General features: G+C 40.7%; 2 protein-coding genes across 3 annotated transcripts; both read right to left on the bottom strand.

Moving 5' to 3' along the window:
* Positions 1 to 276: 276 nt before the first annotated feature.
* On the bottom strand, positions 277 to 4,990 carry PTP4A1 (protein tyrosine phosphatase 4A1). 2 transcript variants are annotated; one of them, XM_031018646.2, is made up of 5 exons: positions 4,821 to 4,990; positions 3,667 to 3,759; positions 3,215 to 3,345; positions 2,144 to 2,218; positions 277 to 1,705 (listed from the first exon to the last, which is right to left on the bottom strand). In XM_031018646.2, exons 1-5 carry the CDS (start codon positions 4,923 to 4,925, stop codon positions 1,588 to 1,590), a joined length of 522 nt encoding a protein of 173 aa, XP_030874506.1. In that variant the 5' UTR covers positions 4,926 to 4,990; the 3' UTR covers positions 277 to 1,587. The 2 variants fall into 2 exon arrangements, with proteins under 2 accessions (XP_030874506.1, XP_081684594.1); XM_081828468.1 differs by having other exon boundaries at positions 277 to 1,701.
* Positions 4,991 to 5,215: 225 nt separating this feature from the next.
* On the bottom strand, positions 5,216 to 9,079 carry LOC145723022 (uncharacterized). Its single transcript, XM_081828469.1, has 2 exons — positions 8,826 to 9,079; positions 5,216 to 5,368 (listed from the first exon to the last, which is right to left on the bottom strand). The coding sequence occupies exons 1-2, from the start codon at positions 8,862 to 8,864 to the stop codon at positions 5,273 to 5,275; spliced, it is 135 nt and encodes a 44-aa protein (XP_081684595.1). The 5' UTR covers positions 8,865 to 9,079; the 3' UTR covers positions 5,216 to 5,272.
* Between the last annotated feature and the right edge of the window lie 1,458 nt (positions 9,080 to 10,537).

Raw genomic sequence — 10,537 nt, 5'->3', positions numbered from 1 at the left:
AGGCCTTCCTCTACAGTTTCTCAATATAGCATAGTACACTGGTTCAAAATTATTTAAACCTTTAAAAATGAAAGTCTATAATGGAAAGTACTTTTAATATTAAACAGTTCTCATGACTGTAACAAATTGTGTCGATAAAGGGCTTACTAAATGTCAACTTCATTTAATCCTTCATTTGTTAAAAAAAAAAAAGAGGACATCCTTCAAATGGCACTAAGTGAAGCATAATTCATTTCTATCATTTTCTACAAAATAAGTTAACTTTAAGCCAAACAATTTCAATGATGATAAATGCATTTCATTATTTATTTAGATGTTTAAGCTCTCGCACTAGATTTTTACAAGCTGGTGAACACTGACAAATTATTTCTCCCACAGAACTATAACCACACATTCCCAGACAGTATAAATATATGGTTGAACTAACATTAATACACATCACCATTTTATCAATTACATAATAAAACAAATTATCAAGTATCCAAATATTAAGTTACACAGCTCAAAAGGCATATAAAATATTAGATGTCTGCTCAATTCATTAGCAGAAACCCACTTTTTTTTTTTTTTTTGCAAGAGAGGTTGGGAAGAGAAGAAAAAAAATCACACTTCAAACAAAAATAAGTTGGTAAACAACTTCAGATAAGTAAGAAAAAAAATTACAAGAATTTCAGAAATTTTATGATTAAGAATTGTTTTAGCTACGATAACAAAGCATCTCTACCTTTTAAAAAAATATTTACTAAATTAAAGAGCATATTCTACATGTTCTGCACAAGACAAAGGCAACATTTTACTAAAAATACTTAATAGCCCCCTCCCGTTCTTTTTTCAGGCCCTCCCTGTAAGTTGCACCCCAAAGTGCAAACATTAAAATTAACTGTAAGGCTTTTTTGTCTGGAGACATTAAAGACATGTGCTTCTGTACAACGTAGATTTTCAAAATGGAGGTTTTCTACAACAGCACAAAATGAAATTTGTAGAAAGACATGAAATAATCATTGTAAGACTTGGTTTAAAAAAAAAAAAAGTTGAGCAAACCTGATGTATACTGGTATGAATGTGGGAGATGTAAACATAAAGTGAGCAGGCAAATAACCATATAGGCCCTAATTTCTATGTCTGAAATGACTGAAGGAATAAACCACATAAGGTCCAGAGTGTTCATAGTTCCTGGGATTTTAGTTCAGTATGATACTAAAAATATACAAGTATTGTGCTGGGTATTTTGGCACCTAATCTTTCTAAATTTCTTATATATTGATAAGATTCTGGCATGGGAATAGATTTAAAGACATAACTCAATACTCCATGATTTCAGGAAAGGTCAATTGGTACAAGTGATAAGCACATTTTAAATGCTGTAAAGCAAAAATGTTTTGCTAAGTGTCCAAATAGGTTGATCGTAACCCAAACATAGAGGTTGCAATTCTGTCAAACTTGTGGCCTGATAAAACAGCTTTCCAATACTCCTATGGAAGCTTCATTAGACTTAATCACCAAGCCAACATGTTGGCTAGTATGTATGACAAATTAGGTCCTGTTTCAAGTTCCACTTCCAAGGCAATTACATCAGGCACCCCAGTTTTATTGAATGCAACAGTTGTTTCTATGACCATTGGAGTCTTTGAAGCGCAGCCGCATTTTAGGACGATACTTCTCCAAATACAGAAGTTGCTTGCTGTTAAAAGCTCCACGCCGCTTTCTAGATGAAGAAAAACAAAAGATGAAGTTACTAAAGCAAAATCCCGGTATTACCATTTACTATGCTATAGACAATTATCATCTCTCGTGGCAATTTATCTTTTGATTATTATGCTGCGACTTAATGCTTAATTTATGGATAGGCATACATGTGGAATGGAAAAAGGATACTAAAAAGTCCTAAATCTTGAGTGTTGGTTACAATAGTCAAAATTTATATATCCATGTATATGAGATCTGAGAAAAGACAACTTATTGATTAGAATCTCTGTAATACGAGCATTTACAAGGAGTGTAAATAAGATCTTACTTCCTGGTTTTAATACTATCTTAAAAAATGAATGTAATGGTTAGATGGGCTGTGGGGGAAAAACTGTTTTTGTAGTAATAAAATCCACCGACAATGAAGAAATGAAAATAAAATTCATTATATACTTACTGTCTTATGAACTGTACTGCATCTTCATATTTCATTCCACCTTCAATTAATGCTAGGGCAACAAGCACTGGGGCTCTGGTAGGATAAGAATTTTGATAAATCACTTTTTTCAAAATCAAATCCTGGAAAATTCAACACTCCAAACTTTCATTTCCTAACCCAAAATTACTATTATTTACCACCCTTCCTATGTAATACCTTATAGTAAATGTTGACTTCTTGTTAAAAAATGAATAAAGCATCAGCATTTCCCTACCAAACTCAGGCCTTTACCTAGAACTAAAAATAAACTATGCCCTTAATTGTTACAAATAAATCTAGAAATTAAGACTTGTATTATTCGAGGTCAATCTTAAAAAAATTTAAGGGGGTAAATCTTGATAAATGCAGATAATTTTTTCTGAATCCAAGCAGTGAAAAATATTTCCTATTTAAAAAAAAATTTTTTTTAAAGGTCATGAACTCCTTTTCCTAAACATCTTCTGGAAATGTTTGCTTCCTTTTTTGTTTATCAATGAGACTGTGACACAGTTGCATGCCAAACCCCCCAGGGTGATCAATGCTCATTTTACTTTTCCCCACTAGAAAAGAACTTTTTTTTGGTGGTGGGGATGGAGCGCAGTGACAGTGACTTACAAATCTGGATATGAATATTTGGGTGTTACTGGGTAATGAATTCCCACTGAATCGGAATCTCCAGGATCAAGAACGCTATCAAAAGTACACCATATGCAACGCAAACCACCTTAGAAATGATTCATAATTCTTTTTCACAATGAGTTTGGACAATGATTCCAATATCATTGATATAACCTAGGAAACACAATTAATTCTATAAGTAATTGTGCCCACAGAGACAAGTGTAAATTACAACTATAGCATTTGTTAGTTCCAGCTGTACTGGAATACATTATTCTATTACATTCACCTCCTTTTAAATCTAATTTAATATGTAACCTAACAAAGCGAACTGACTCACAAAGTGGTAACTGAATTTTTCCTGGACTCAAAATCAAGTTTTTACTAGAATTAAGACCAATACCATTAAATGGATTTAAGAAATTCTCTTACCTCCCAAGGCCTGCAACACAATGAACAGCAATACAACAACCAGGTTCTTCACGAAACTTAATTTTTACAAGACTTAACCAGTCATCAACAATCTGGTTGGATGGTGGTGCACCATCATCAAAAGGCCAATCCTAAGTCAAAAGAATAAACATTTTAGATTTTTTTAAATATAAATGCCAACTAATACTTCTAAATTTCTACCACTCAGATGTCTTCAAAAGCATTTTAATATGCTTAAACATGTGTTGTATGAAACCCCACTGTCAATGAAATGCAAATAAATTCCGAATCTTTATAAAGATCTCATTACTTTAGAGCTTTACTTAGCTTTCATCTTTATTTAGAAATTAAGATTCTGCATACTTTCGTAATAACTTAAAAAATAATCAAGCTTTTTGAAGTTGGTCATTTTGTAGCACAGTACCAAACACACAAAACTATTAAACACTTACGAGAACATGGATGCCTTCTTTCTCCACAAGAGTAGTGTCATAAGTTGCTTCACATACTCTTACTATTGTTGTAACTCCATACTTCTTAAGTTCCTGGATAAAACATACATAAAAAATAATTAATGAAGTTTTTATAACCATGTTATTACTGCTCACCAAGTGTTCAAAAGGTATTGCTAGTTAACAGAAAATCAAGGAATGAATGATATAACCTATGTATGTTTAACAGGACAGTGAAATCTTGTTATTTATTTATTTATTTATTTATTTATTTATTATTTTTTCACACCACCCACATTCACAATTCAACTCTGGGAAGTGAAATCCTGCTTTAAACGACAACACTAGAATAGCATAAAAGAGGAATATTAAACATCACATATATTTTTAATAAATGAAAAAAAAAAATCTTGTGGCCCTTCATACATGGAAGGTGTTTATAGTCATGGTAACACTGGCTAGATGGAAATGAAGCACTAACAAAAGAGAGAAGCAATTCAGAGACAAAGGTAAATAGAACCCAAAGGAATCACTCATGACTACAAGTAATCTAACTTGACTTGATTACATTAACTACTTAAACTTTTGCTCATTGGCAGTACACATGGTAATTTAGAACCTTAAAGGTATATTCAAAGACTCTAAAATCCTGTAAGTACAGTGTAAAAAACCCCACATCATTTAAAACGACAAGCTTTAAGACGCATAATCCATTATTACTAATTATAATTAGTAGCTAAAAATTGGCTTCGAAGCATCAAAAAGGATCCAAGACATTAACTAACTTTGGTTACAGTATTAGTCATTAGACTAAGCAGATATATGAACAATCTCTAAGTGGCAGTCTTCCTTCTATAAATTTCTTATAAGTGAGAATCATACTGTTATACTGACCTCATATAGATTTAAATAAACTGTGAGGCATGAACAACTAGATGATCTTATTATAAATCCAAACTAATTCAAGTACATGCCCTTTTTTAAAATTATAAAATAATTTTCTGTAACCTAAAGAAACTGATATTTCATTTCTTGAAATTCAACTGTAGGCATACCAACATAATTTTTCTAAACTACTATTTATTCTGTTTGATAAAAAAACCTCACCATTAAACTGCAACCAGTTTAAGACATTAACAAGCATCAAGCCTTACCTCTATAAATTTGTTTAAGGTCGCATTGGTTGGATTGTGTGTAATAAGAAATCTCATGTTCTTGTATGTGACTTCCACAGGAGCTGGGCGGTTCATTCGAGCCATGTTAATTTGGTTAAAAAACACTCAATAGGGTTATGAAAGAATTTAAAAAATTGAATACAGAAATGACGCAAAGAAACTGAGTCTACTTCAATATACTCCACTTGAAATTCTCAGTGCTTTGAGTATGAAGTTGGGAGTAATGAGAAATGAAATGAACCTCCTAACAAGAAGCAGCAATTCTTCAATCCAGTAATACTGAGGCAATAGAAAGGAAGTGCACTGAGGTTTACCCCATCCAGGTCAGAACTCTTGTAAAATGCTCTGTGGATTTCAATTCAACACTTCTGTGTCCAGGTTAACCACTCTTACGGGGGCTTCTTGGTGGAGTAGTAATGAATTTCTACAGTTCACTTGTCTGCATAGAGGTCGTGCTGTGCCTGGCAGTAATCTCCACTGCCCTTCAGAAACTCCATAAATGTGTGACCAAGAACACCACAGAACTGCTGTTTAAAAGAAAAAAGAGAGAGAAGAAAAAAGTTGTTTCCCAATTCAAAGGAACATATTATGCTTTTGTAGCATGTAAGTGCACAACTGTCTTTTCAAATTTGGGCCCAAGCCACCTTTTCAACTTTTACTTAAACCACAGAAATATAAGGGTAATTACAAATTAAATCAATAACCATAAAACAAGCATTCACAAATAGATTACTTTAAATTGAAATTACTAACCTAATACAGAGACCCCTCAAAGAATACCACTGTTACATTTAGACATTATCACCTACACATACTCTTCTACTAATTATTCATTTTAAATAGCTGGTGGCTTTACAGTATTATAAAATCTACCACTTTCTATATTGATTTTTCCAGCTTAGAAAATATTTTTACATATTGTAAACTTCATGAAAACTTTGGAAGCTGTTAGTCCTTGCATAATTTACTTACTCCTCTGAAGACTCAGCTAATATTTTTAAAAATTTTTAAATAATCTTTACATCTAACATGGGGCTTGAACTTACAACCCTAAGATCAAGAATCACATGCTCTACCAACTGAGCCAGCCAGGCGCCCTTCAACCAATATGTTCTTAAGAGGAAGACAAGAAACTGGTTTCCAAATGCTTCCACATACACTATCTCGTTTGATCCCTAACCTATTAATTTACAATTCCCTTTTAACAGATTTTCCTTATCTGAGTCTCTGGAAGTTAATCAACTTGTTATATGAAATATTACAAGGATAAACATTAATAAAGTTAAAAAAAAAAAAAGACTTGTGTGTGCTAAGGAGTAAAAAGAGGAATAAGAAAAACTGACAGGTTAACAAGAGTACCAAATGCCAGCCACTGCCTCAAACACTTTGTATGTATTCTCAAGGGCAAATTACCAAATAAAATCTTTTAACCAAAGATTCCCTTAGTTTATATTTAAGCATTTCAAAATCTTAAAATTAAATTCAAACTATTTTCATTTTGTACCTTTAAATAGCATTTTGCACCATGCTATAGTTTCTAGAACAATTTTGCTAATTTTGAAGAATTCATATGGCGATCTAGCAGATCAGTGAAAAACAGCAAGTCAAAAACCCAGTTCATTTTCCTGTCAAAACAAAGAAGTAGCCTCAGGAGTCATTTCTTACAAAGTTGTCCCAGAAGAAAGAGGACTTTCATTATTCCAAATTTGTTCAAAGGAGCCCTCAGAGATTATTCCTTCATGTATTTGCTAGTTGGGTTAAAACATTAGTGACTACCATTAAGTAAACTTGGCTCTATTACAGTGAACACAGCAATAATCTGGAAAATAATTTCAGTTATACTTTTCACCTCAAATCCTAAATATTACTTCCTTAAAATAAAAAAGTGAATTCTGGCAGCTTTTCCATGACATACAATGAATTAAAGAAGTCATTTGTAAAGCTGTTAAGTGCAATGACTCGTGGCTTAGTGTTCTGATTTCCAGATACTATCTTTTTTCAATTGAAAGCAAATGTATGAGAAAGACAGTAGTGTTTCACATCACGACTTCCACATTTAACAGCTAAAACTCCTGTTACAACTGACTTTGGCCTCATCTCTTCATGTAAGCAAGTTCATCAGGAAGCAGAGAAAGCAACAGAAATAACTCACTTAGTGGAGCCATCCAGTGGCTGGGGGGGGAACTTCCACCAGAAGAGCAGTGACCCCAACTACCTAACATCTCATAACATTCCCTCGTTACCAATTTCCTTACCACAGGAAAAACTATCCACGATAGGCAGCTCAGAAATACCAAGGCATTTCTTCCCCCTCCCATCTATCATTCCATATAATCACAATAATATACACGGGAGGCGGGGCGGGAACAAAGAAATTTCTGTGCAGAAGCTTAAGTCAGTTTGTCAGATTGCAGAGTCAAAGCAATTAATCCGTATAACCACCGCTCTGTCCAACAGTTCGTTGTAAAGTTTGTTCCAGACCTTAAGTAATGCACCTACTATAGAGGATATGTAAAATGCTGCTTTACTCCTGGGAATGACCTAGCTTTTTGGTTTTCAACTGATTTATTGCCATCGAACAAAATTCGTATAAAAAGAGTAACAGGAAGCATTGCCTCAGAATCTGGATCCGAAGCAGGTCGACGGTTCCAACTACAGTGCAAATAACAACTTAACACTTTTGGAATGGTAGAAGGCTTCCACGGACAGAAGATAAACCTCAGAATTCTGGCTCTGGTCGGCTGCTGTTGCCACAAGCCAAAAGCAGGCAACAACATATTACACCAAGGATTTCAGGAACAGTTCTAAATAGTCCCCGATTAAAAGGCGCCATCCAGGGCCCCAAAGATTGGCAGGGAAAGTGCATACTGGTGCCCGGCCGTGGACTCCTTCGCTTCAGTGCAACAGTAGTCCTGGCAGTTTCCAAGGCGCTCAGACCCAGACCATTTCTCCACCGACTTGCCCCAGAGAAAGGACAAGACTCGACTTGTTCCCATTATCCAGAGCCCGAAGTGGGGCGTTAAATCCGGAACAGCTCGAATTACCAGGTGGAGACTAAGGGCGCAGGGCGGGGCAGGGAGTCGGTCTCCTCACCTAGCAGAGTGTCGCTCTAGCCCCCGCCAAGGGTGCAGCTCGCGGAAAGCCCCCGATGCCCGCAGCTCCGCGCACGCAGCGGTGCGCGCCGGGGCCCGCCCGCGGCGCCCCCTCTCCGCGCCGCAATCACGGGTTCGCGCCGCGCCTTCAGTCAGGCGCGGGCGCCGAAGCCATTTTGTCTGGGGCGCCGGTCCGGGCCGCGGAGCGCAGGGGTCCCTGCACCAGGCTCCTGTCCCGTGCCAGCCCCCGAGCCCGGAGACCTCCCGGCCGAGACCGTTATCAGCCTCGCCGACCGCCCCGCCTACCCCACGCCGGCCCGGGTCCGGTGGCGACCCCGCCGCCGCGCCCTCCCCGTATCCGGCTCCGCAGTGACACGCGCAGCCCTTGCCCCACCCCGGGCCACGTCTCCCGCTTCCCAGGCGGGCCGCTCTCTTTCGGCCAAACAAAGGGGCCTCGGGACGCCGCGGAGCCCGCCGGGCCCTGGACAGGCGCGCCAGACCGGAGGGCCAAGGGCGGAGGCGGCGGTCACAAAGCGGCTTTTGTGCCGCCCCGCCCGGCCCGCTGCGGTGGCCGAAACCGCCCCCACCCGCCGCGCAGGCCCGGCCGCACTGCCCCGGCCGCCCCCGGCTCGGCAGGGACAAGGAAGCGGGTGCCCCCGGCAGTCAACCGCCAACCCGCAGCGCCGTGGACCCCAGCGTCCGCCTCCCCGCAGCCAGCCCCACCGTCCGGCCACAGGACCGTAGTCCGGCCCCCTCCTGCCAGGGACCCACCGGAACTGCGTGCCGGGGCGGTGGGGAGCGGACGCCGGGCTCCGAACAAAGGCGACGGTGGGGATGGGGGGGCCGGTCGGGGAGCCCCGGCCCCAGAGGCGGCGGTGCGACGGATACTCACAGGAATATGTTTACTCATTGAAGATTGTGGCCTAATCATACAGCCGGTCCCGAGGCGGCGGCGACACAAGCGGCGGCGGTGGCGGCGGCTGCAGGGCAGGGGGTAGCGGTGGTCGTCGCGGGGCGGCGGCGGCTTTGCAGGCGGCGGCGGGGGCACCAGACTCTACCATGCAGTGAGCGGCTCCGAGAAGAGCGCGTAGCCCAGCCGGCCCGCAGTAGGGGGAGCCAATACGCGCGCCGAGGCGCCCTTGCGTCATAAGCCCTCCGTTTTATAGCCGGCGCGACGTGCGAACTCCCGGCCACCAATTGTGGCCGGGGGCCCCCGGCCGAGTGCCGACGAGCGGGGGCGGAAGCCCGCCCCCCGCCGACGTCACCGCGCGGCGGCCGCTGCCGGTGTGAACCGGTTGATGAATGGCGAAGTGCTGGAGTCGTAGCATCTCCCGGGCGGGGGAGGGAAGGGGCTGTGGTGGGACTCAGGGGCTGAGCAAGCCTGGGGTAGGGAAGGGCTGGGAGCGGGAGAAGACTGCCAGTCTCTCGACTGGAAGGAATCACGCCGGAAACCCTGGCTCTCATAGTTCAAACCGCCGAGGAGTGCACACATGTCACATGGGGAGCTTTGAAGTTGCCTCAACTTAAAATGCAATCCCTTTAGGGCCAGAACCGTGGCTCAGTCCCGACCCTACTTTATTCTGCCTTAAGTCAAACCACAGTCATCGTTGCCAGCGGTTTACCTTGGCACCTGCGCCACTACGATCTCCGTCATCAAATAATATTTATGTCGCACGACCGCTGTACCCGGTGACTCAACACCTTGAATGCCACGGCCCTAGACTCGGACAAGGTGAATACTTGTCGCCGGGGGCACTTTCAAGCGGGGAGAAACTTTTGCTATGGGAGACTGGGAGAGTACCTCGTGAGGCAGATAAAGCTCCGTGCTCCCTATAGTCTTTTTTGGTCACGCCTCCATACTACATACGCGGGCAACTGCAGTTGGCTCAGTTGTGGCATTTCGAAATCACATGCATCCTTTGTACGGCTGCTCACTTGATGTGTTGTCACAGATAATGAAAGGTTAGTCACTGCTAAAAGGAAGCGTTTTTAAAAATTAAGACTCTTTGGTTATGTCAAGGACTGCTGTCATTCTTTGCGTCAAAGCTAAAGCCTTTTTTTTTTTTTTTTCCATTTTCAGTTCTGTTGCTCCACTGTTTTCATAATTTAGGCCTTTAAGAAGTAAAGCCTTATCATGATTGTTTTGTGCTACACAAGGGCAACTTTGTCACTTATAATCTGGGAACCCTTTCTCTACTTTATGGAAGGACTAAACAGGACTTTTACCTGCTTTGAAGAACTCGGTTTTCTACTAACACTGAGGCCTTTTGTTTGCTGTTTTCACTGAGCAGTAGATTGGAGACGGCTTTAGGGATCAAATTGTGTTCTCAGTCACTGTACTGCAGTATTTTAGGATTTGTTAGTACTTCTATTTAGAGTGCTTGGGTAGTTATTCAACATTCTTGTAAACATATACTCTGTAAACAAAGTAAGCACTTTGAAAAAAGGAATTGTGTCAGGCTTTTACAGAAGCAAAGGTAAAATCATCTTCATTTTATTTATTTATTTATTTTTAAAGATTTTATTTATTTATTTGACAGAGAGAGACACAGTGAGAGGGAACAGAAGCAGGGGATGTGGGAGAGGGAGAAGCAGGCTTCCCGC

The sequence above is a fragment of the Leptonychotes weddellii genome, chromosome 8, assembly GCF_054177405.1.
Source record: "Leptonychotes weddellii isolate Sample4059 chromosome 8, ASM5417740v2, whole genome shotgun sequence".
Classification (NCBI taxonomy): domain Eukaryota; kingdom Metazoa; phylum Chordata; class Mammalia; order Carnivora; family Phocidae; genus Leptonychotes; species Leptonychotes weddellii.
Note: the sequence above shows the minus strand (reverse complement) of the source record. Positions and strands in the feature narration are given on the sequence as shown.